At 43.9% G+C, this 27,265-nt stretch overlaps 1 protein-coding gene across 2 annotated transcripts in view; it reads right to left on the bottom strand.

Annotated features, from left to right (window-relative positions):
• Positions 1-27,265, bottom strand: part of LOC140463648 (leucine-rich repeat transmembrane neuronal protein 4-like) — a 404,939-nt gene that overhangs the window by 328,292 nt on the left and 49,382 nt on the right. The window contains exon 3 of one of the 2 annotated variants that reach the window (XM_072557958.1): positions 11,894-11,966. The exons of the other annotated variant lie outside the window; for it this stretch is intronic. Coding sequence (XP_072414059.1) covers positions 11,958-11,966 — 9 coding nt within the window. The 3' untranslated portion in view covers positions 11,894-11,957. Of the gene's footprint in view, positions 1-11,893; positions 11,967-27,265 lie in introns of those variants that run through there. 2 annotated transcript variants of the gene reach the window in all.

The raw sequence follows: 27,265 nt of genomic DNA, 5'->3' as shown, positions 1-27,265 counted from the left end.
TCATGGCTTCAGGTAGAACATGGGCAAGGAAGGCTCCTGCTGAGTACCATGTACTTGTCCTCCCTCAGCTGGTGAATCAAAACTCCTCTTTGTTGAACAACACTTGGAGGAAGCATTGAGGATGGCAAGGGTACAAAATGTACTCTGGGTGGGGGATTTTAATGTCCACCACCAATCGTGGCTCGGCAGTAGCATTACTGATCAAACTTGTCAAATGCTAAAAGACACAGCTGCCAGACTTGGTCTGTGGCACTGATAAGGGAACCGACAAGAAGGAAAAAAACATACTTGATGTGTTTCTCATCTAAATATTTGTCATGGGTAGTTCTTTTCACAGCAGTATCAACAGGATAGTTTTAATGAAGGGGTGGCACGGTGGTTCAGTGGCTAGCACTGCCTCCTCACAGCGCCAGGGACCTGGATTTGAGTCCCACCTCGGGCGACTGTCTGTGTGGAGTTTGCACATTCTCCCCGTGTCTGCGTGGGTTTCCTCCCATAATCCAAAAATATGCAGGTCAGATGGATTGGCTTTGCTGAGTTGCCCATGGTGTTTGGTGCATTAGTCAGGGGTAAACATAGGGTCTGGGTGGGTTGATCTTCGGAGGGTCGGAGTGGACTTTTTGGACTGATGGGCCTGTTTCCATACTCTAGGGAATCTAATCTAATCATAAAGTCCCATGTAGCTCTATCACATTGTTAAATGGATTTCTAACAAACGTAATCAATTAAAACTGGGCATCCACAAGGACCATTAAGAGCAGTGGAACTGTATTCAGTCCATCAATAGGCTCCTCTTTATCTATGCACATGTTACTTCTTCAAAGAATTCCAGTAAATTGGTTAAACATGATTTTCCTTTTGCAAAGAGGCTGACTCTTCTCAACTTCTAACTTGCGTTTTTTTACCAAATGCCCAGTTGTAACCTCACAAATGATTAATCCTAACACAGAGAAGCAAGGCTAGTTTCCTGTTTTCTGTCTCCTTCTCTTTTTCAATGGAAGGGTTATATCAGGTCTGATGGAACCTTTCCAGATTCTAATGAAGAGACGTGTTCTTTTTGAAGAGTTCTCAAATGACTTGACTGGTTGGAGACTGTAGAGCTAAAACGTTTAATCTCCTGATACAGGAGAATCCCATTCAGCACAATGAAGAAGATCATTCTACACTCAGCGAGATGACATTTAGAATTCTCTATCTCCAGAGGTCTTTGGATGGTGCATGATCAGCACTGAGATTGACAGGTAGTGAAAATCCCAGAGAAACCAAACAGGTGGGGAAAGAAACAGAGTTAACATTCTCAGTCCGATACGACTGTTCTTTGGAACAGTTCTACAGAAGAATCAAAAACAGAAGTTGCTGGAAAAACTCAGCAGGTCCGGCAGCAATTGTGAAAAGAAATCAGAGTTAATTTTTCAGGTATGGTGACCCTTGGTCAAAACATTCGATAGAAAAGTCGTTGAATTCAAAATGTTAACACTGCTTCTTTCTTCAAAGGCTTACTGAGTTTCTCTTTTTTAAGTTTCTTTTTTTAAAGTTTCAGATTACCTACACTACTGCGTTCTTATTCCGATTGATAGTTTGGACTGTGAAGTGAAATAAGTATTAAGTAGTAGTGTTAAGATCAAAGATGGAATCAGATCATGTGATTGGAACCAGGTGGACCACCTTGACTACAAGGTCAATGTTTGGGGTGGTTAACCTGGGCCAATCAGGAAAGCTAACCAATATTAATAAGGGATTTAGAATCTCGTCAGTTCGGAGGACTGACTCTGAGCTGGCTGGCTAGCTACAGCCAGTATACAGGGCAAAAGTAAATGAAGGGTTATTTGGTGACGGGATACCAGCCTCTGTGTGCAGTTGTTTCAATTTCAGAGCAGCTGTAGAGACTGAATAATCCATCCCTGCCCTTATTTCTTATGTGCTTATGTTCCTGAATGTGCCAGGAGTTGAAATTTATTTGATAACATCAAAGACACTAGATAAAAGCATGTTATTGTTGTACAAAATAAAATGAAAGGAGAGCTGGCTGCTTAAAATTCCAGCCCATTCTGAATTGCAGACAAAAGGCTAGGAACCTGGGGGACACCAGCATAAGTATCCTTAGTATACCTGTCTGAAAAGCTCCCTTCGCTACTGTATTAACTGAAATGCTGATCCAATTTAATTTGAATGGTTGATGCTTCTTGAAGTGAACAGACTGACTACTTATAAGAACTCATTGAGTGTGTGTGCAATTACATTTGATTAACTACTTCTATACCGAGTGCCTGAGTAGGTCATTAGTATTTCGAGTTTTGCACATTCTCCCCGTGTCTGCATGGGTTTCCTCTGGGTGCTCTGGTTTCCTCCCACAGTCCAAAGATGTGCAGGTTAGGTGGATTGGCCATGCTAAATTGCCCACAGTGTCCAGGGAGGTGCAGGGTAATGGGGGTGTGGCAATGCCAAGTAGTATAATTGCTGGACTGTTAATCTAGAGACCCAGATAATGTTCTGGGGACCTGGCTTTGAATTCTGCAAATGGTGGAGTTTGAATTCAATAAAAATCTGATAACCATGAATCCATTGTTGATTGTCAGAAAACCTGTCTAATTCACTAATGCCCTTTGAGGAAGGAAGCTGTTCCCTGTACCTGGTTTGGCCTACATATAACTCTAGACCTACAGCAATGTGTTTGACTCTTAACTACCCTCTGGGCAATGAATTCTGGTGCAGCCAGTGATGCTCTCATCCCATGTATGATTAATAAATGGGTTTGTTCAATCTTGATAGTGAGAGCCTCTTCTCTCAATTTGCTCACCAATGCCCATGTCAGTTAGGTGCAGTAATATTCCATCTTTTGAACCCTCCTCATAAATTTCCTTTCAGCTTATCTACACATTTTTGTATCTTCAGTATCATTAGTGGATGGTCTGGCCTACCATGTCAGAATTTGAAGACATTTCAACAGGGAGAGCTTCATTTCTGGATCACGCTAAACAGTACTTGCTCAGGACTTTAAGGAGGAGGTCTCATCAAACCATGGACCTTATCAGACTGTATTTCCAAGGTGCTCATGCAGCTTCTGATGTCGCCCCATAGCAGCATTACAGTTCTTGGTGAAGAACTGCATATTCTGACCTTGCTGAGAAGATTAGAATCTAGGGGATACATAAAAATAACTGAGAGCTCCAGGGACTAACTGCTGATGTTTGGACAAGTACTTGACAGAATGAATGTGATTCCTTTCAAGGTAGATTATTGAGCAGTCTGTTGCCTCTCTGATGCAGTTAAAAGGAGAAAAACAATCCAACCCTTTCTCTCAACTGAGTAATTTCCAAACAAAGCAAACTCCGCTCAACCCTCATTCTCAAACTATCTTGTTCCGAAAAGAAATATTGATTTTTGTTAAGTCAAATAATTTACGATGCTGATTTAATTTTTAATCTCCCTTCCTTAAGCTGTTTTTTATATAGGTATTTATGCATCTATCAAACTTGCCGAAATAGTTGAGTAAGCATTCAGACTGTGTATGAACTCTATCCCAAGGTTTACCAGAATTGGTTGTGTCCTTTGTGTGAAATCCCCTAAATCAATCCGATATTGCTCCCAGAGGAGGTCTGGATCCCCCATTGACGTCAGTTTAATTTATATGATGGACAGAGATGTTTTGTCCCACTTGTCTGCACTAACCAGCAAGTAACCATCATCTAATGTCACTTCCTTCTATCCTGGTCTGGTACCTCGAGTACATTTGCAAACTCTTTTTTTGCATGAATAAAAGATCCTCTCTTTTCTTTCCATCCAGCCAGTATGCTCCAGTTCCTCGCTACTTTTCCAGGTGAAATGCTGTCCCTTCTGTGGCTGCACGGTGGCTCAGTGGTTAGCACTGCTGCCTCACAGCACCAGGGACCCGGTTCAATGCTAGCCTCAAGTGACTTTCTGTGTGGAGTTTGCATGTTCTCCCTGTGTCTGGCTGAGTTTCCTCCCATAGTCCAAAGACCTACAGGTTAGGTGGATTGGCCATGCTAATTTGCCCACAGTATCCTGGGGTGTACAGACTAGGTGGATTAGACATGGGAAATGCAAGGTTACAGGGTGGGTGGGATGCTCTTCGGAGGGTCAGTGTGGACTCGATTGGTTGAATTGACTACTTCCACAATGTAAGGATTCTATGATTCTGTGACCAGAACCACTTACCCTACATTCTTCAATTGCCAGGAATTAGAATCTCCTCGAGAGCATGATCACTGAGTTTATATTCAAAATAAAAGTTTGGAAGATAAATGAAGGGTTGATAATGACTGAGGGTCAGAATTCGTTGCTGTGTGGTTGATGGCTGCTACAAGATCTCCAGGGGCTGAATGGAGTCATTGCAATGCCAAAGGGTAAGGGATTCCCAAGTCAAAGACTTGCTTGGGAGGAGTGGAGGGCAAAGTCAGCACCGTGACATCGCATTGCATGGGCACAGAATTTGCAATCTGTGCAAAGGGATGGTGTTCATCTTTTGTTATGTTTACTGTGGTAAATCAACTGTGCATGGACTTTGAGTAACAAAGTCTGATGTCTGATACAGCGTCGCGACCACTTTAGAGTATTTGGGAACTATCTGAACAGTGCGTACAATAAGGAAAAGGATTAGCATGTTAAGTAGCTGCTTTCACCAGCACAGACACAACGGGCGAAGGACCTTTTCTCTGTCCTGTAGGTCTCTACATCTGTTTGACCAACCAAGGAGAAGAATCCTTACTGAGACACCGAGAATCTGTACCAGGGTGTGTAGGTTAATTCAATGTCACTTCATGTGGCAAAGTGAAATAAAGTGAGGGAAAAGAAGAAAGATTTAATAGAAAGAGACATAAAAGATGCAAATGTTTAATTCTTTAAGTATGCTACTACAATTATTTCAGCCAGAAGAATAAAACACCAGAGTTAAAAAAGTTAACATTCAAGGCCAGTCAAGTTGTTTATTTATTTTTACCATGCTGTTAAAAATTCTCTGACCACTGAAAAGACTAATTATATTTGGCATGTTTGCTGGTCAGCTAATAGATATGGATTGGATTTTCATGCCCTATATAATAGAATGCTGAATATAGAACATAGAACAGTCCAGCACAGTACAGGCCCTTCAGCCTTTGATGTTGTGCCGTACTTTTATTCTACTCTAAGATCAAACGAACCTACATACCCTTCATGTTACTATCATTCATGTGCCTATCCAAGAGTCGCTTAAATGTCCCTCATGTATCTGACTCTACTGCTGAAAATGTGTTGCTGGAAAAGCGCAGCAGGTCAGGCAGCATCCGAGGAGCAGGAGAATCGACGTTTCGGGCATGAGCCCTTCTTCAGGAATCAAGCTCATTCCTGAAGAAGGGCTGATGCCCGAAACGTCGATTCTCCTGCTCCTTGGATGCTGCCTGACCTGCTGCACTTTTCCAGCAACACATTTTCAGCTCTGATCTCCAGCATCTGCAGTCCGCACTTTCTCCTATCTGACTCTACTCCCAACTACTGGCAATGCATTCCAAGCACCCACCACTCTCTGTGTAAAGAACTGATCTCCGACATCTACCCTAAACCATCCTCCAATCACCTTAAAATTATGCCCCCTTGTAATAGCCATTTCTGCCCTGGGAAAAAAATTCTTAGTGAGGTACAAGATGTAGGTATCCACTTCAGTGGAAAGGCAACCCAAACAGCAATTTTCCTGAGCGCTATGTTATTGTAAATGGTAGCTGCTGTGGTCCAACTTATTCCTTAAAATGGCAAGAGCTGATAGCCTCAAGGTTATCTTGATCACTTTGGTCCACACAAGCCTTCTTCCACCCTGGTCCATCTAATGCCATCGGCATATCCTTCAGATGGCCAGCTAGCTGTACAAGGAGTGAGTCGGTTAACTGGACCCGTATTCATTGGTGCTTAGAAAAATGAGACAGTCATTGAAAGTGGAATTCTCTACCACAAGGCACTGGAGGCAGAGTCACTACATATATTTAAGAAAGAAATAGACAGAGTTAGAGTCATAGAGATGTGCAGCAGACCCTTTGGTCCAACTCGGCCATGCCGACCATATCCTCACCTAATCTAATCCCTTTTGCTAGCACTTGGCCCAAATCTCTCTAAGCACTTCCTATTCAAATGTTGAGAGTGTGGTGTTGGAAAAGCACAGACAGTCAGGCAGCATTCTGGTTCCGAAGTTAGGAATACTACAGTGACTAATTCATCTCCTGACTCCCCAAAGTCTCTCCACAATCTACAAGCTACAAGTCAGGAGTGTGATGGAATATTCGCCAATTTTCTGGATGGATGCAGCTCTAACAATACTGAAGAAGCTTGACACTAACCAGGACAAAGCAACCCACTTGACTGGCACTAAATTCACGAGTATCCACTCCCTCCAACACCTGCTCAGTAGCAGCAGTGTGTACTTTCTACAAGGTCACTACAGAAATTCAACAAAGATCCTCAGAGATCACCTTCCAAACCCATCACCACTTCCATCTGGGAAGGACAAGGGCCCCAGATTCATGGGAACACCACCACCTGCAAGTTCCCCTCCAAGCCATTCTCCACCCTGACTTGGAAATATAGCATCATTCCTTCATTGTTATTGGGTCGAAATGGGGAATCCATCTGGAGTACTGGGTGCAGTTTTGGTCTCCATATCTGACAAAAAGATGTTCTGGCTCTGGTGGGATTGCAACAAAGCTTTACCAGGCAGATTCCTGGGAGGGCAGGAGTATTGTATGAAGAGAGAGACTGGATTGATGAAGACTATAGTCACTGGAGTTCAGAAGAATGACAGGAGGATCTCATTGAAACCTATAAAGTTCTAATAGGACAGGACAGGATAAACTCAGGAAGGATGTTCCCAATGTGTGAGGAGTCCAGAACCAGGGGTCACAGCCTAAGGATATGGGGTAGGCCATTTAGGACTAAGATGAGGAGAAATGTTTTCACCCAGAGAGTGGGGAGCCTGTGCAATTCTCTGCCACAGAAAGCAGTTAAGGCCAAAACATTGAATGTTTTCCAAGAAGTGGTTCAATACAATTCTCAGGGCAACAATCAAAGTGTATGGAGAGCAAGTAGGAACAGGGGACTCAGTTGGATGGTCCGCCATGATCATATTGAATGGCGGAACAGGCTCGAAGGGCAGAATGGCCTACTCCTGCTCCCATTGTGTACGTAAAATGTTGGGAATGCCTCCTTAACAGCACTGTGGGTGTCCCTACACCCTAATGACCACAGCAGTTCAAAGAAGGCAGCTCACCACCATCACCTGAAGGACAATTAGGAAGGGGAAATAAATGCTGGCTTGAGCAGCCATGCTCACATCCCAGGAACAAAATTTTTAAAAATTGCTGAATCAAAGATGCCAGAACACACTGAGCATTTTCAACATATCGGTGTGGGTTGGGCGTGAGCCCAGTTGCTGGGAGTAGCTGTCAGTATTGAAGCCATAACATTGCCCATTCCGTGGGAGCTGACCTTTCTTAATGAAAAGCACACAACCTCGGAGCAGAAGGCAGTTGTGTCGAATATCACTCTGGCTAATTTGATGGGAAGTCGGAAGAGCTGGGCACACACACCTAGCTCAACTGAAGCTCGGGTCTTCCACCTTCACAGAGTCATAGTCATAGAGATGTACAGCATGGAAACAGACCCTTCGGTCCAAACTGTCCATGCCAACCAGATATCCCAACCCAGTCTAGTCCCAGTCAAGAGTTGTGATGATACAAAGGGATAACATGCAGCAACAGGACAGAAGCAATCGACTTTGTGCAGGAAGACTTCCTGTGGGCTCTGGGATTTCCAAACCAGAGCAGTTGAAATGAGAACAGCTGCCTGCATGCTAATAGATCTGCTGAATACTTAGACAAAACCTGGAGAAGAGAGACGCACAAGGTCTACACAATGGGGAAAGCCTGATCAGAGGACCATACTCAGTGACTTGAGTGAAAATAGTCATGGTTTCAGCTTCACTGAATATGAAGCTGAAGGATATTTTTTAAAAATGCAAGAGATGAGAGAACCAAGGGAAATAAATGCTGCTGAACACTAATTGTGATTCAAGCTCTTAAGTCAGAGATAAAATCAATTAGATAAGACCATGCAAAGGAAATGTGTGGAAGGATTTAGACAGATGGCACTAATTTTGTTCAGGGTTATGTTTGGCGTGGACCAGTTGCACCGAAGGGTCTGTTTCTGTGCTGCATGACTATGAATCTCTGACTATCAAAGGGATAAATCCAACCTCACAAATCACAGTGGAATTCTCATACTTTGGAATCTTGGAATGATTACCATCATCTCCGAAAAAATGAAAAGAGGACTAAACGTTCTTGTGTCAAGGGTCCACCTTCCTGCCACGGGCAGCATTCTGCCTCAGAGTGAGCAAATTCCACAAGTTGAGTGTAAAAAGCAAAGAGTCCTGTTTCTCTCACTGTCAGAGTTACTGTCTTCCAGAAGCTGTGCCTGCCCTCTCTGATGAATATAATGGCACTATTCTGTAAAATTCCATGTCCTGATATCTGCCAGGATTCTCTGCTGCTCTGATGCAGCTTCCCTTCTGCTGTAAGAAGCTCCCAGCTACTGAACCAGGTAGCTGTTTCAGCACTGGGCTCGCAACCAAATCACAATGTCAATTGTCTCTGCTCTTCAAGTTTGCAAAATTCTGATTCAGATGCCGGTGGAATATTTATCCCTCAGGCCAAACCACACAAACGTATTATCTGGTCATTATAAGTTTGCTGTGTGCAAATTGGCTGCCCTATCTCCTACATCACAGCAACGATGACACTGTTAAAGAGTTCCTGTAAAGTGCTTCAAGATATCCCGTGGTTGTTACAGTCATTCCTGGCCTTTCTTTTATTGATAAAGCACTTCTTACATGATTGTGCAGAGGAGATGATGGCGCAGTGATAATGTCACTCTGTTCATTTAATCCTCAGTCTATGGAACATGGATTCAAACCCCACCCACAACAGCTGCGATATAATAATGTTGCAAAATTATTCTCAATTGGTGTGAGAACCCATCTGGTTCACTAAGACCTCTAGTGAAGGAAATCTGCCATTTTTAATCAGGTCTGGCCAATACTTGAGTCCAGGCCCAAAGCTATAAGGTTAACTTGTAAGGTTAACTGATGAAACGGCCCTTCATGGCAGACAGCTCAGGTAGGGGATGGGAAGTATCAACCTTGACCATGAAAGAATAAAGGAAATAAAAAGGCCCTTCCAAGGTACGAATCAATCTGGAAGAATTCCCTGTGAGCACAGAAAGATTTCAACGTACAGCAATGTGTGAAATCAACAGCCAGTCAGTTTTCTGAAAGCAGTGTTGAGGAGGAGATACCACCTCAATCACTGGGGCATGACCCCAAGGTTCCTTGAGCATTTACTGGAACTGTCCGACAAAGCTGGCTTTGATGCCTCACTTGATAGACAGTGCCCCACCCCCTGAGTGCCGCAGTTGGAACACCAGAGAAGACAATGAACCAAGGGAAGGCTCAAACCTCCAACAGAGGCACACTGAGTGTCGTTGGACACCTCACTGAGCTAAGTGGAGGACCTGATCTCACCTTCACAGTTTATGCACACCACACAATGTGATCTTGTCTTACAACTGTAGTCTGGGTAGAAGTAGCTTCACCAATAGGTTTGAGTGTCCTGCTGTATTAGAGTCATGTTTTCATCCAAAATATTTCATATGCTGACGCAGACGATGACCATATAAAATTGACAGGCAGGACCAGCTGACCCCATTCAGTCCACCCCACTCTAATGGTAGCAGAGATGGGTTATTCCAAAATTCCCAACCTTCTATCTCCCAACTACAACCTTCCTCCACTTAACCATGCATGCTCATGGGCTCAGTGGTTAGCACTGCTGCCTCACAGTGCCAGGGACCCGGGTTTGATTCCACCCTTGGGCGACTGACTGTGTGGAGTTTGCACATTCTCCCTGTGTCTGCGTGGGTTTCCTCCGGGTGCTCCGGTTTCCTCCCACAGTCCAAAGATGTGCAGGTTAGGTGAATTGGCCATGCTAAATTGTTCATAGTGTTCGGTGAATTAGTTAGAGGGGAAGGGGTCTGAGTGGGTTACTCTTCGGAGGGTCAGTGTGGACTTGTTGGGCTGAAGGGTCTGTTCGCACACTGCAGAGAATCTAATCTAATCTAATCATAACATATGTAAGATAGAGGAGCAGAATTAGGCTATTTGGCCCATCGCCATTCCATCATGTTTCTCAACCCTATTTTCCTGCCTTCTCCTTGTGACCTTTGATCCCCTTGATTATAAACTCATCCATCTCTGTCTTATATGCACTCAATGACTTGGCCTCCACAGCCCTCTGTGACAGTGAGTTCCAGAGAGTCACCACCCTCTGGCTGAAGAAATTTCTCCTCATCTCAGTTTTAAAGAGTCATCCCTTCACTCTGAGGCTGTGCCCTGGGGTCCTAGTCCCTTGTGCTGGTGGAAACATCTTCTCCCCATTCACTCAATCCAAGCCTCTAAGTATTCTGTAATTCTCAATCAGATCTCATCTCCACTACCATCCCCCTGCCCACCCCCCACCCCATCCATCATGTACTGACTCAGAGTCCTCAACTTCTCCTCATCCCTTCATCCCCAGGATCATGCTTGTAAATCTCCTCTGGATCCCCTCCATGGCCAGCACATCCTTCCTTGGATACGGGGTCCAAAACTGCTCAAATATTCCGAATGCGGTCTGAACACAATCTTACACAGCCTCAACAATACCTCCCTGCTCTTGTACTCTAGCCCACTTAGAATGTATGCAACTATTGCATTTGCCTTCCTAACTGCCAACTGAACCTGCATGTTAACCTTAAGAGAATCCTGAACTAGGTTCCCCATTTAGAAAATGGTCCACGCTTCTATTGTTCCCGCTAAGGTGCATAACCTCACACCTTCCCACAGTGCGTTCCATCTGCCACGTCTTTGCAGACTCCCCTAGCCTGTCCAAGTCCTTCTGCAGCCTCCCTACAGCACAGGAAGAAATGGGATTATTAAGGGCAAGAACATTCTCTTTAAACCATTCCTCTTTGGCATCCACATATGACCGAAATCACCAAGGTCTCATACATTCGGGGTGTTATTCTCTTTAGTATCATGCTATGCCTCAGTTTACTGTTCCCTCATACCAAATATGTAGCTGCTTTCTGAAACCAACCCAAACATTGCTGGAGAAACTCAGCTGGTCTGGCTGCATCCTTGGAGAGAGAAACTGAGTTAACGTTTCGAGGCTGGGCTCAGCTGATGTTATGGAGTCCTGACGAAGAGTCATACCAGACCCGAAACATTAACTCTGTTTCTCTACTAGACCTGCTGAGTTTCTCCAATAGTCTCAGTGCTTGCTGCAGATTCCAAGCATCTCAGTTTTTGCCTGGAAGTGGAGGCTTCCTCATGGATGAGGAGCTGTGTCTGATGTTCCACATTGCTGGCAGCGTTTATAAATTGAGGGTGGGCATGATCACACATCCTCCACCCTCCCTGAAGGAGGAAGGGGAAGAGAGAGATTGGTGACTTGCTTTTCTCTCCTTGCTGACCAAGATATGCCGACTTGGTTTGTCTTTGAAATTAAGTGACTGTTCCTTCCCCCTCCTGCATGGGGAAGCTCTCTGGCACAGGTATTGATTGCCAACGTACTTGGTAATGGCATATTTCTCCCCACAAGGAAAGCAATTTAATACCGAAGTCCCTAATCAAATTATAAAATGTGCTGCAAGGAACAGGCAGACCATCTGCTGCTCTCTGCTGAGAATATTCTGGCAGAGAGGTAGAAATTATTGCCTGAAACCACCCTTCATGAACCAGATGATCCCTGAGAGGTTCAGCCTGATGGAATCAGGGAGCAGATTCGGAAAATCCTGTCTTTTCTTTCGGTTTGAGGCTCATGTCTTGCCATGGGTTTTATTTTTACCCCTGAGCTGTTTGTCCTTGACTGCGAGGTCTATAATCAGGAAACCTACATGCAGAAAGATAAAAGGCAAGCCATTTAGGACTGAGCTGAGGGGGAATCTTCATTCGGAAGGCGGTGAATCGTTTGGAATTCTCTACCCCAGAGGGGTGAAACTCAGTCATTCAATTCATAATAGATAGTGATAGATTTCTCGTTATTCATGAATTCATGCACATGAATGTAGCACAGCAATACAGTGTTGACATAATCACCGCGATCTAGAATGGCAGAGCAAGGTCAATGAACTGCATTCTGGTAAAACAAACAAAGACAGGACTTCACAATTAATGATTTGGAGATGTTGGTGTTGGACTGGGGTGTACAAAGTTAAAAATCACACAACACCAGGTTATAGTCCAACAGGTTTTGCTATAAATTCTGCTATAAATTCTGTGTCTTACAATTGTGTCCTCCACTATCACCTGATGAAGGAGCGACGCTCCGAAAGCTAGTGCTTCCAATTAAACCTGTTGGACTATAACCTGCTGCTGTGTGATCTTTAAGTTTATACAATTAATGTCAGGGCCTTGGAGAGTGTTGTAGAAGAGAGACTCCTAGGGGTTCAGGTGGATAATTCTTTGAAGTTTGTGTCACATGTAGACAGGATGGCTAAGAAGGCATTTAGCATGTTTGCCTACATTGCTCAGATCTTTGAAACTAGGAGTTGAGAATGACATGTTGGTGTTGTACAGGAAGTTGGTGAGACTTCTTCGGGAGTACTGCGTCCAGTCTTGGTCACCCTGTTATAAGAAGGATATCATTAAGCTGGAGAGGGTTCAGAAAGGATTTACCAGGATATTTCCGGGAATGGTGAATTTAACATGTAAGGAGAGGCTGGATGGGCTGGGACTTTTTTCACTGGACCATTATAGGCTGAGGGGTGACCTTATGGAGGTTTATAAAACCATGAGGGGCATAGGTAAGGTGAATGGCAAATGTCTTTGCCCATGGATGGGGAATTTCAAGACTAAGGGCATCTGTTTAAGGTGAGAGGAGAAAGATTTAAAAAGGACATGAGGGGCAATTTATTTTGCACAGAGAGTGGTTTATGTGTGGGATGAACTTCCAGAGGAAGTGGTGGATGTGGGTGCAGTTACAACATTTAAAAAGCATTTAGATAAGGACATGAATCAGAAGCGTCTGAAGGGATATGGGCTAAGTGCAGGCATGTGGGACTAGTTTAGTTTGGGATTATGTTCAGCATGGACTGGTTGGACCAAAGGGCCTGTTTCCATGCTCTATGACTATGAGTCTATGACTGAATGGTTCTGCTCTGAAATTCCTATTTACAAAGAATGTTCAACCTTGGTCTTTCTCTTGTTTCTCACACCTTTGGTTCTCGTTGCTTCATAGCTGGTGGTTGTGCTTTTAGCAGCTGAAGTCTTAAGAGATTGAATATTTCCTCTCCTCCAATCAGGTGCCCCACCTTTTTGGCTCCATTTTGTTCAGCTGCCCAAATATTTCCCTCTGAGTCAAAAGTTGCACTGATAATGCAGCTGTGAAGTGTTTTTGCGACGTTAACGGTCTCTACATAAGTGCAAGTTTTGACTAGTCCTTTTGTGTTGCTTGTCACCTTGGATAGAAGAGGGACAGATGAAGTTTAAATTGGATAAGTGCAAGGTGCTGTACTTTAGTAAGACAAACCAGGGCAGGATTTACAGAGTTAATTTTAGGGCCCTGGTGAGCGTTATGAAACAGAGAGAGACCAAGGGGTGCAGGTTGTCCTTTGAAAGTAGTATCTTTGATAGACAGGGTGGTGCAGGTGGTATCTGACATGTTTACCTCCATTGGTCAGAGCGTTGAGTCGTGATGTCATGCTATGGCTGTATAGGACATTGCTAAAGCCACATTTGGAGCACTGCATACAATTCTGGCTACACTGCATAGGAAGGGTATTATTAAACAGGAGAGGGTGCAAAAAAAATTTACGAGGATGTTACCGTGACTGGAAGGTTTCAGTCACAAGGCGAGGCTGGATAGACTGAAACTTTTTTCCCTGGAGAGGAGGGGACTGAGGGGGTGATCTTATAGAGGTTTATAAAATCATGAGAGGCATAGATAAGGTGAATGTCCAAGATCCTTTCCCCAGAGTAGCGGAGTCCAAAACTAAAGGGCAAAGATTTAAGATGAGAGGGAAAATATTTAAAAGGGATCTGACAGGTAACTTTTTTCACACAGAGGCTGGTGCGTGTATGGAACGAGCTGCCAACAGAGGTTGGAGGGGTGAGTGCGATTAGAAACATTTAAAAGATGTTTAGATAGGGACATGGATAGCAAAGGTTTAGAGGGATATGGGCCAAACATAGGCAAATGTGACGAGTTCAGATTAGGAAATCTGATGTTGTGTGGTGTGACTTTATGACTCGAACCAACATATTGAAAGGGTGAGCAAGAAAAGACTGAGTGGCTGGCCAAGCCTGTCCCATTCCGGCTGCCTGGAGTATGCTGACAAGATGCTATCCAGGAATGCCTTGTTCCCTTCCCTCCCTCACTCACCCAGTATCCATTTAATCCCAAAAGAGACAGGCAACAAAGGAGAGTACAAAATAACCCAGGGATTACAGGGAAGGGAGAACATCTCTCTAAACATCCTCACCCATCTCTGCAGCTGAGCACACTGGTCTAGGAGATCACATGGATCAGGTTAGATCACATGGAATACTGGGAGAACTCGCCATTTGGAGAAAGAACTGGCTTGAAGAAAGAAGACAGGGTGTGGTGGTGTAGGGTTGTTTTTCAGACTGGAGGCCTGCGACCAGTGGAGTGCCCATGTGAACATGGATGTGAACATAGGAGGTATAGTTACTAAGTTTGCAGCTGACACCAAAATAAGAGGTGCAGTGGACAGGGAAGAAGATTATATCAGTGTACAGTGGGATCTTGATCAGATGGGCCAATGGGCTGAGGAGTGGCATATGGTGTTTAATTTAGATAAATGTGAGGTGCTGCATTTTGGAAAGGCAAATCAGGACAGGACTTATACACTTCATGGTAAGGTCCTGGCTGAACAAAGAAACCTTGAAGTGCAGGTTCATAACTCCTTGAGTGTCAGGTAGATAGGATACTGAAGAAGGTATTTAGTATGCTTTCCTCTATTGGTCAGAACATTGAGTATAGGAGTTAGGAGGTCATGTTGCAGGTGTACAGGATTTTGTTTATGCCAGTTTTGGAATATTGTGTGCAATTTTGATCTCCCTCCTCTAGGAAGGATGTTGTGAAACTTGAAAGGGTTGAGAAAAGATTTACAAGGATGTTGCTATGGTTGGAGGATTTGAGCTGTAGGGAGAGGCTGAATAAACTGGGACTGTTTTCCTTGGAATTTTGGAGACTGAGGAGTGACCTTATAGAGGTTTATAAAATTATAAGGGGCATGGATAGGGTAAATAGACAAGGTCTTTTCCCTTGGTTCAGGGAGTCCAGAACTAGAGGGCATGGGTTTATGGTGAGAGAGGAAAGATTTAAAAGGGACCTAACAGTGAACTTTTTCACGCAGAAGGTGTAACGTGTATGGAATGAGCTGCCAGAAGAAGTGGTGGAGGCTGGTACAATTACAACATTTAAAAGGCACCTAGATGGGCCTATGAATAGGAAGGGTTTAGAGAGATATGGGCCAAGTGCTGAAAATTGGGACTAGATGATTTTAGGATATCTGGTTGGCATGGACAAGTTGGACTGAAGGGTCTGTTTCCATCCTGTACATCTCTATGACTCTGACATTAAGTATTGATCAGACTGTCTTGCCTGCTGTATGATATGGTATCTGGACCCATGAAGAGGCAGTATGGCTGTCTCCTATATATATATATATATATATACAGAGAGTCAATATTCAGCACTTGTTGACAGTATATCCCAGAGGCCCACTGCTCTCCAGGAAAAGATGAGCTGCCTAACATACTGCTCCCTCAATTCTTACATTGATAAAACGCTTATTTCGGTACAATTCTCCAGTTTTCAAATGAAGTCCAAAAGAGCTGGCATTCCCCTTCCATTCAGAGTTAATGGTTTGACCATGAGATATGACATAGATTGCAAAATGCATTCGAAAGGAATATGACACAGTACGATAAATGAAGAATAGAGAAGCACAGGAGAGTTGAAGGCGAAGGGATGAGAGTGTCGGCAGGAGATACACTAAACATGATGGCCTTCCTTTATCTCACAACCACATGACTCAGGAGCACGTGCAATCCATTCATCCTCTCCAGCCTGATCCACCATTCAACAAGATCATATCTGATTGTGGCCTCTAGGGCACACTCCCGCCTCACCTGGTAGCCTCTGACTCCCTTAGCAGTCAAGAGCCAATTTCCCTGAGTATTAAAGAAATTCAATGAGCCCGGTGCTGTCAAGGAAAGCGAGTCCCAAAGGCTAGCAACCCTCTGAGAAGGAATATTCCTTCTCACTTCCACCTTAATTCTTTCCTTATTTCAAAAATATACTTTATTCATAAAAAAAATCTTCATAGACCTACATTGTCACTAGAACAATTCGATTCTGCACACAATCTTTACATATATGGAACAAACAAACCCAAGACACTTCTTACTTTTACAAGATTATACTTACCTTCATTTGAGGCACCGAAAAGGTCCAATAACTGAGCAGACACCAACTGTACTTTGGCAGAAAGATCTTAGACTGTGATATTTCCCCACTGCACCTTGGCGCCCACTGCACCAGCACTGCGTCCCTCAGCACGTAGCCCTGGACCTTGGAATGTGCAATCTGCAACTCTCAGTTGAGGTCAACTCCTTGCACTGAAAGACTAACAAGCTTTGGGCAGACCCAAGAGTGTCTTTCACCAGGTTGATGGTCCTCCAGATGGTCCTCCCGATATTTGTGCGTCCCAGGAAACAGACCGTAGAATGGGAGATGTCCTATTTCTAAACTGTGCCCCCTAATTCTAGAGGAAGCTTCCTCTCAGCATCACCCTTCAGGTTCTTGCATCTTTCAGGAAGATCAGCTCTCCTTGTTCTAAACCCTTACTCTCCATACACAGCAATTAGTCAAGTGAACCTTCTCTGAACAGCTTTGAACACTCTTTTACCAAGACTATACCCAATCCTTCACATGTGGTCTACTGATGCCCCAGACAGCTGCGATAAAGTATTCTCCTTGCAGTGAGCACCACGTTTGCATTTGTTTACGAATTAAACTGGAAGGTGTGCATAAAAGGCTGACAGGAACGTGACCGAGGCTGAATGGTTTGAGTTATAAGGAGAGGCTGAGGGGTAACCTTCGAGAGGTTTATAACATCACAAGAGGCATTGATAGGATGAATAGCCAAAGTGTTTTCCCCAGGGCAGAGGAGTCCAAAACTAGAGGGCATTGGTTTAAGGTGACAAGCGAAAGATTTAAAAGGGATCTGAGGCCCAACTTTTTCACACAGAGGGTAGTGTGGGTTTGGAACAAGCTGCCAGAGGCAATGGTAGAGATAGGCATAATTTCAATATTTAAAAGACATTTGGACAGATACATGGATGCAAAGGTTTCAAAGGATATGGGACAAATGCTGGCAAATGGGACTAGTTCAGTTTCGGAAACTTGGTTGGCGTGACTGAGTTGGGCTGAAGGGTCTGTTCTCATGCTGTATGATTTGTTGTGTATCTGCATATTAACTTGTGGTGAGCCATGTAGCAGGACACCCAGATCCCTGTCAAATGTCAAATTTCAATCAATCACAGTTTATATTCCAGGAGAAGATGGATTGGCTGGCAAGTCAACTCTGATTGGCTGAGGCATTACCAGTGAGAAAGCAACAGAGATCTATAGGCTCCCCCTGAGTACCTTAAAAAAAGACACAAGGCTTGGACATATTCCTTTTTGCTTGTAGAGAACGTTTCTCTGCAAATAAATGTATGTTACTTCCAGCAAGGAAACCAAGTAATGTGCTCCTTCAGTTATTTGGAATCAATGGAGGACAAATCATAGCCCTTGCTTGCAAAACAAGTTGTCGCCTTTTGTATGTGATTCCTGTGCACGCCTCTCAGCAACTGAGGAAAGCTGCACTATGACCAAAGCAAAGTAGTGTTCAAGGGCCATCCATTGGTCAATGGCTTTCACCAATTCAGTTTCATCAATGCGAAAATGGGCTGACTATGTGAATTTTGATCATTTGATTTTCAGATATTGGCCAATAAGGGGGTGTTTTTGTTTTGCTCTTTCCAAAGTGTAATCTCAACAGAATTCTTTTCTCTTTTGTGTTCTGTGAATGTGTCTGCTTTGGGATTAGAAGGGGGGTGCATAGCTTTCATTCCAAATTATAGACTAGAAGTTAGCTAGTTCTTCCACTGACATTTAGAAAATTGTTTTACAATAAACAGATTGTATTTGATTTACTTAAACAAACTAGGTGAAGATCTCTTTTATTCTGGATATCTTCTCAGTGATGCCCAGTTTGGGTTCTGCCAGGGCTGCCCATGTCATTGTACCCTCAGCTCAAGCGTGGACAAAGAGCTGAACTCCAGAGGTGAGGTGAGAGTGACAGCCGTTGACATCAAGGCAGCATTCAACTGAGTGTGGCATCAAGGAACCCTAGCAAAACTGGAGTCAATTGGAATTGGGGGGAATTTGCACCGGTTGGAGTCATACCTGGCATATAGGAAGATAGTTGTGGTTATTGAAGATCAGTCATCTCAGCTCCAGGACATCTCAGGTTAGTGTCCTCGGCCCAACCACCTTCAGCTACTTCAGCTAATGACCTTCCCTCCATCATAAGATCAGAAGTGGGGATATTCGCCAATGATAACACAATGTTCAGCACCATTTGCAACCCCTCAGATACTGAAGCAATCCATGTTCAAATGCAACAAGATCAGGACAATACCAGTGAAAAGTGGCAAGTAATATTTGTGCCACACAAATGCCAGGAAATGTCAATCTTCAACACGAGAATTAGCCATTAGCCTTTGGTATTCAATGGCATTACCATTGCTGAACTATCATTCAGTGTCATTGGTATCATTCAGTGTCATTGGGTCAAATTCCTGTAACTCTATCCGTAACAGCATTGTGGCTATACCTAAACCACATGACTGCAGTGGTTCAAGAGGGCAGCTCACCACTAACTTCTCAAGGGCAACTAGGGATGGACAATAAAAATACAAGCCCAGCCATCGCACCCACATCCCATGCATTAACTTTTTAAAAGGATCAAAAACAAAATTGTTTTACTGAGTAACGTTTATAATAAGGGTGTCATGCATGAGTCAGTGGGAGTTTTTGACCTTCACATTGCACCCATCCCAATGGGAACAATAATCCACAAGTCCAAACACTGCAGAGATCAGACTATAGTCAGATTACTTTATAAACTGACTTTAGTCAACACAGACAGCTAATTATATAGAACAGACTACAGTCTAAATAGTCTGATAACTATACAGACCATATATACAGTCTACACATCAGACATCTTTACAGACTGTGTCTGAACAGAAAGATAACTCAAATATCAATCATAGTCTACACAGGCAGTTAACTACACACACCAAGCCATAGTCTGCAGAAAAATAAAAGGATAATGGTATAGAACTGACTACAATCTAAATAGTGTGATAACTCTATAGACCAGACTGTAGATTACACACCCAGCTAACTACATCTGGGCCGTAGTCTAGGCAGTCAGGTAACTATATTGACCAGACTATAGTCTGCACAGACAGATAATTGTAAAGGGCAGACAATGGTTTACACAGTATGATAACTATATAGATCAGACAAGACTCGACATAGTCAAATAACCTTATAGAACAGTCTAAAATCTACACATTCAGCAGAATGTATAGACTAGATCCCTATCGTCTACAGAGCCAGATAACGATGTAGACCAGGTTATAGTATATAAAGCCAGCTACATAACCACATAAATCAGAACATAATCTACACAGTGAGATAACAATGAAAACCACACAGTAGCCTATACAGCCAACTAACAGTATCAACCAAATTATAGTTCATGCAGCTAGCTAACAATATAGACCAAACTATAGTCAACACAGTCAATTAAATGAATAGAGCAGACTATAGTCCACACAACCTGATAACTGTATAGACCACATCTGACTCTGGACAGCCAGACAACAATATAGTGCAGATTATAATCTACATAGCCAGATAACTACACAGAACAGAGTATAGTCTAAATAGGCTAATAACTGATTGACGATGCCCTCCACCGCATCTCCTCCACTTCCCGCTCCTCCACCTTTGAGCCCCGCCCCTCCAATCGCCACCAGGACAGAACCCCACTGGTCCTCACCTATCACCCCACCAACCTCCATATACATCATATCATCCGTCGTCATTTCCGCCACCTCCAACGGACCCCACCACCAGGGATATATTTCCCTCCCCTCCCCTATCAGTGTTCCAAAAAGACCACTCCCTCCATGACTCCCTCGTCAGGTCCACACCCCCCACCAACCCAACCTCCACTCCCGGCACCTTCCTCTGCAACTGCAAGAAATGCAAATCTTGCGCCCACACCTCCCCCCTTACTTCCCTCCAAGGCCCCAAGGGATCCTTCCATATCCACCACAAATTCACCTGTACCTCCACACACATCATTTACTGCATCTGCTGCACCCGATATGGCCTCCTCTATATTGGGGAGCCAGGCCGTCTACTTCTGGAACGTTTCAGAGAACACCTCTGGGACACCCGGACCAACCAACCCAATCACCCCGTGGCTCAACACTTCAACTCCCCCTCCCACTCCACCAAGGACATGCAGGTCCTTGGACTCCTCCATTGCCAGACCATAGCAACAAGACGCCTCGAGGAAGAGTGCCTCATCTTCCGCCTAGGAACCCTCCAACCACAAGGGATGAACTCAGGTTTCTCCAATTTCCTCATTTCCCCTCCTCCCACCTTGTCTCAGTCCCAACCCTTGAACTCAGCTCCACCTTCCTAACCTGCAATCTTCTTCCTGACCTCTCCGCCCCCACCCCCACTCCGGCCTATCACCCTCACCTTAACCTCCTTCCACCTATCGCATTTCCAATGCCCCTCCCCCAAGTCCCTCCTCCCTACCTTTTATCTTAGCCTGCTGGGCACACTTTCCTCATTCCTGAAGAAGGGCTCATGTCCGAAACGTCGATTCTCCTGCTCCTTGGATGCTGCCTGACCTGCTGCGCTTTTCCAGCAACACATTTTCAGCTCTGATAACTACATAGACCAGATTATATTGACTAGACTATAGTCTGGACCATCAATTAACTATACATACCAGATTATAGTTTGCACAGCCAGCTAACTATATAGATCAGACAATGATTTACACAATCGGATAACTATATAGACTAAACAAAATCTACACAACCATGTAACTCTGTAGACCAGACTGTGGTCTACAAAGCCAAATAACTATATGAGCCAGATTATATTCTGCACAGTGGATAACCATATAGATCAGATCTTAATCTGCAATGCCAGCTATCTATATAGACCACACAATAGTCCACATAGTGAGATAACTATATAGACCAGACTATATTTTACACAGTCAGCTGACTACAGTTGACACAGTCAGATAACTATATTGACTAATCTATGGTCCAAATGGGAAGATAACTAAATAGACAAGACTATAGTCTACACAACCAGCTGACTGTATAGACCAGACTATAGTCTACATAGCAAGATAACTCTATAGACCAGACTATAGTCTGATGGTCATTTAACTATGTAGACCAGCCTGTAGCCTAAAAAGCCCACTAACTATATGGACTATGCTATAGTCTACACAGTCAGATAACTATACAACCTAACTGTATAGACCAGATTATAAACTATACAGCCTGGTAGCTATATAGACCAGACAATTTTCTACACAGCCAACTAAATATACAATCAGATTACAGCCTATACAGTGAGTAAACAGTATAGAATAGACCATACTGTGTAGAGCCAGATAATTGTATAAATTAAACATTACTCTTCATAGCAAGCTTACTGTACAGAGCAAACATCTTCACAGGCAGAAAACTTACATTGACCAGACTATAGTCTACACGGTTTGATGACTCTACAGACCAGATGGTATTCTAGACAGTCAGATAACTGTACAAACTGGACAATATTCAACACAGCCAGATAGTTATATACAGACAGGCTCCACACACTCAACAGAGTATAGCTAACTGATTATTAATAACAGACTAGAATCGACAGAGCCAGATACCATATGGACCAGACAATAGTCTACACAGCCAGTGAACTACTACGCGACCTTGATTATCTGAACAGCATGGACAGGGGGTATTTTATTCAGATAATTGGATGTTCGGATAACACAGTTTACCCAAGCATCGGGACCTTAGATCTTGTTCTGATAATCAGAAATTTGGATAATTGGTGTTCGGATAACCAAAGTTGCATTGTATATAGAAAAAACGATAGTCTAAATAGTCTAATGACTATATAGACTGGACCATAGTCTACAATGTAGAATGGACTATAGACTGAAAAAAAACAGATAACAATCACAACAAGACTTCAGTTTACATTTTCTGATACCTATATAAACCAGATTATAGTCCAGATGATCAGGTAACCACATGGACCAGAATAGAGTCTGCATAGCCAGCTAACTATATGGAGGAGATGATGGTTTACGCAGTCTGATAACTGTATAGACTAGACTATAGTCACAATTCTAGAACAATTTGTAGACCTACAATCTACACACCTAGAGAACTACATAGGCCAGACTATAGCATACACAGCTAGTTAACAACATAGGACAGACGATAGATTACACAGCTATATAGGCAAGATTGCAGTCTACACTGTCTGATAGCTACATATTACAAACTATATTCTAGACTGTCAGGTAACCATATAGATCAGAATTCAGTCTGCACAGCAAGCTAAATATATAGACCAGATTATTGTCTACATAGCAGATAACTATATAGATCAGACCTTAAACTGTATAGCCTGCTATCTAAACAGACCACATTATGGTCGACACAGTGAGTCCTTGCCTCTCCAAATGCATGTAAATCCTATCTCTCAGAAGCACCTCCAACAACTTACTCACCAATAATGTCAGGCTCACAGGTCTATAGTTTCCAGGCCTCTCCTTACAGCTTTTCTTATCAAAAAGTTCAACAGTAGCCAACCTCCAGTTTTCTGGCACCTCATCCATGGTTATAGATGACACAAGTACCTCTGATAGGGACCCTGCAATTTCTTCCCTAACTTCCCACAACGTCCTGGGATATACTTGATCAGGTCCTGGAGATAGAGCCACCTTCATGTTTTCTAAGACCTCCAACAGTTCCTCTGCTGATAACTTTACAGAACAGATAGTAGACTTCATAGAAAGATACCTGTATGAGACAATAATCTACACAGCCTGTGAACTGTAGAGAACTGTCTAAAGTCTGCACAACCAGCTAACGACAAAACTGTAGTCCACACAGCCAACTGACTGTAAATAGGTACTACAGTCGACATAGTCAGATAACTATTTTGGACAGAATCATTATCATCATCATTGGCAGTCTCTCATTGACAAGGATAACTCTCTTCCACTCTCAGGGTGAGTCTGGAAGTGGTTGTGCAGACTGATGTGGCTCCCACAAGCTCTGTTCCACTTGGGTCACGGGAATGGGTGGGTAGGGAATTGGTGGGTTAGCACACTCTGTTCCTTGTTTTCCCCTGGCTTCGGCTTATTCCCGAGAGCAAGTCTCAAGGTGCTCGACACCTTCTCGGATGCTACTCTTTCACTTTGGAGATAGTCCACATCTCAGAGCCACGTAGGAGGGCAGGAACCAACATAGCTCTGTAAACCCTGAGCTTGGTGACAAATCTGATGTTGTTGTTCTCGAACACCCTTTTCCTCAGGCAGCCAAAAGCTGTGCCAGCACACTGGTCACAATGCTGGATCTCTTCATCAAGAGCTGCTTTGGCTTTCAGAACACTCCCAGGGTATTGGAAGTGGTCAAAATTCTTTAAGGCCTTCCTGTGGGCCTTGATGATCGAGGGTTTGCTCCATGATACCAGGCCAGGTTAGTGCAGGACCTTAGTCTTGTGGATGTTCAAGGTGACACCCATGTGCTCATATGCCTCTGTAGAGGAGCTGTCACATGGTCTGGAGTTCATCCTCCGAGTTTGCACAAACGTAAGCATTGTCTGCACATTGCAGCTCAATGACACTGGTTGAAGGGGCTTTGGTTCAACACTGCCCCCTAACTATACAGACCAAACTAAATTTTAGGTGGCACTGCAGTTCAGTGGTTACCACTGCTGCCTCACAGCACCATGGTCCCAGGTTCAATTCCAGCCTCGGGTGACTGTGTGGAGTTTGCACGTTCTCCCCGTGTCTGCGTGGGTTTCCTCTGGATGCTTCGGTTTCCTTCCACAGTCCAAAGCTGTGTAGGTCAGGTGAATTGGCCATGTTAAATTGCCCCTAGTTTTAGGTGCATTAGTCAGAGGGGAATGGATCTGGGTGGGTTACTCTTCAGAGGGTCAGTGTGGACTGGTTGGGCTGAAGGGAATTATCTAATCTAATCTAAAGTCTTCACAGACAGCTAACAAAACAGAACAGACTCTAGTTTAAATAGTCTGATAACCATATAGAACAGACTATAGTATAACTAATCTGTTAACTATATAGAACAGACTATAGTCTAGGCAGACTGTTGACTATATGGACCGGCTATAGACAGAACAGCCAGATAAGTATATACACCACACTATCGTCTACACAGCCAGCTAACTGTACAGACCAGACTAGAGTCTACTCAGTCTGATGGCTACATAGACGGACCATAGTCAAGGCAGTCAGATTACTTTATAGACCAGACAATGTTGTACACAGCCAGATAACTAAACAGACCAGTCAAGAAGCTGCACAGCCTGGACAGCTGGATAACTATGTAGACTAGACGATAGTCTACACAGCCAGGTAAGTTTATAGACCAGCCTATCATCTGCACAACTGGCTAACTGTACAGCCAGACTGCACTCTACGCAGTGAGAAAATTATATAGGCCAAACTATACTATAACAGATAGATATGTGTATGGAACAGACATTCGGCTACACAGTCAACTCAATATATAGACCAGAATATAATCTGCACAGAGAACAAATAGATCAGACTATGCTCTACACAGTCAGTTAACTATGTAGATTAGACTTTAATCTGCACAGCCAGATAACTAGATAAAGCAGGCTATTGTTCAGACAAGAAGCTACCTGGATACTGCCTGAACTGCTGTGATCTTCCAGCACCACTAATCCAGAATATTGTGCAGACAGTCAGGTAACTATATAGATCAAACTATAGTCTACACAGCATGATAATAATATAGACTGGACTCCCGTCTACCAAACCAGATACCGATATAGACCAGACTATTGTCTGGACAATCAGTTAACTGCATAGAACTGACTATAACCGCAGATTGTGGTGGCTCATGGACTCACAACCCAACTGTTTGTTCTATGGTGCTGCAGAGTCTGTGGGCCACGTATATATGGGGTGTGGGTGTTTGCATGCCCTTTTTAGTTATCTTAAGAACTTTCTTTTATGTTTCTGGTTGCAATTCAGCCTGACGCTCCTGATCTTTGGGCATCCGGTGTGGAAGGGGGAGGGTAGGTCAAAGGATCGCCTCGTGGGTCTGCTCCTGGGCCTGGCCAAACTGGCCATCAACAGGTCCAGGCAGCGGGCCGTGGAGGGGGTCGTTAGGGCCGACTGCCTGCCCCTCTTCCGGGGTTACATTAGAGCCCCGGTATCCTTGGAGAAGGAGCACGCGGTGTCTACCAAGACCCTCGAGGGAAAGGGGGGCTTTCAGGGAGGGGTGGGCACAGCGGGGTGTGGAGTACCTTATTTCCTCCTCCAACTCTGTTTTGATTTGATCCCCCGCCTCCCCTTCACTTTTACATTCACTAGGCATTGCCCAATGGGACTCTGCCCCTTACTGGTTTCCTGGCCACTTGGGTGTTTCTGTTCTTGTGGCGGACTGTTACTATAGTCATTTGCACACATGGTATTTTCACTGTGTCTCACACACACACACACACACACTTTTGTCTACACTATAGCTTACAGCTTATAACTTAAAGCTGCACCAATCAACCCCACCGCCCCGTGGCCTAACGTTTCATCTCCCCTGCCCATTCTGCCAAGGACACTACCTCACCACCCGACGCCTGGAGGAAGAATGCCTTATCTTCCGCCTCGGAAAACTTCAATCCCGGGGCATCAATGTGGACTTCACCAGTTTCCTCTTTTCCCCTCCCCCTACCTTACCCCAGTTCCAATGTTCCAGCTCAGCACTGTCCCCATGATCTGTCCTACCTGCCGATCTCCCTTCCCACCTATCCACTCCACCCTCCTCTCTGACTTATCACCTCCATCCCCATCCCCATTCACCTATTGTACTCTTTACTACCTTCTCTCCAGCCCCAACCCCCCTCCCATGTATCTCTTCATCCTGGAGGCTCCCTGCCTTCATTCCTGATGAAGGGCTTTTGCCCGAAACATCGATTTTCCTGCTCCTCGGATGTTGCCTGACCTGTTGTGCTTTTCCAGCACCACTCTAATCTACAGCTTATACAGCCTACTAACAATATGGACAGTACTCTCATTTACACAGCCAGATAACTATTGTCTAGACAATCAGGTAAATATAAATCAGGTAACTATATAGAACAGGCTATAATGTCAATAGTCTGATAACTATATAGATTAGACTATAGTCTACACAGCCAGCTAATGATATAGAACATATTATAGTCTACATAGACCAGACTATATTCTGTACAATTAGCTAAATATACACAACAGACTATTGACTGCACAATCAGAAACTATATCGACAAGACTATCATCTAGAAAGCCAGATAAAAATATAGTCCAGACTATTGTCGAGACAGTCAGGTGACTACACTGACCAATTTTAATCTACACAGCCGCCAGTTAATTTGTTCGTACTTATAACTGCACGACCAGGTAACTCTATAGATCTCAAAATGTATGACACTGGAAAAGCACGGTTGGTCAGACAGCATCCAAGGAGCAGGAGAATCAACATTTTGGGCATAAGCCCTTCATCAGGGATCATCAGCATCTGCAGTCCTTACCTTCTCTAACTATGTAGGTCTGACTTTCATCTGCATATAGACGGCAGGTTGTAGTCTACACAGCCAGATAATGAGATAGACCAGATTACCTGGACCATTAGGTCGAGATATATAGTCTGTACAGCCAGATAACAATCTGAAATGGACTCTATCTAAATAGTCTGATAACTATATTGACCCAGACTACAGACTACATAATCAAT

The sequence above is a fragment of the Chiloscyllium punctatum genome, chromosome 38 (genome assembly GCF_047496795.1).
Source record: "Chiloscyllium punctatum isolate Juve2018m chromosome 38, sChiPun1.3, whole genome shotgun sequence".
Lineage (NCBI taxonomy): Eukaryota > Metazoa > Chordata > Chondrichthyes > Orectolobiformes > Hemiscylliidae > Chiloscyllium > Chiloscyllium punctatum.
This window is presented reverse-complemented; position numbering and strand designations above follow the sequence as displayed.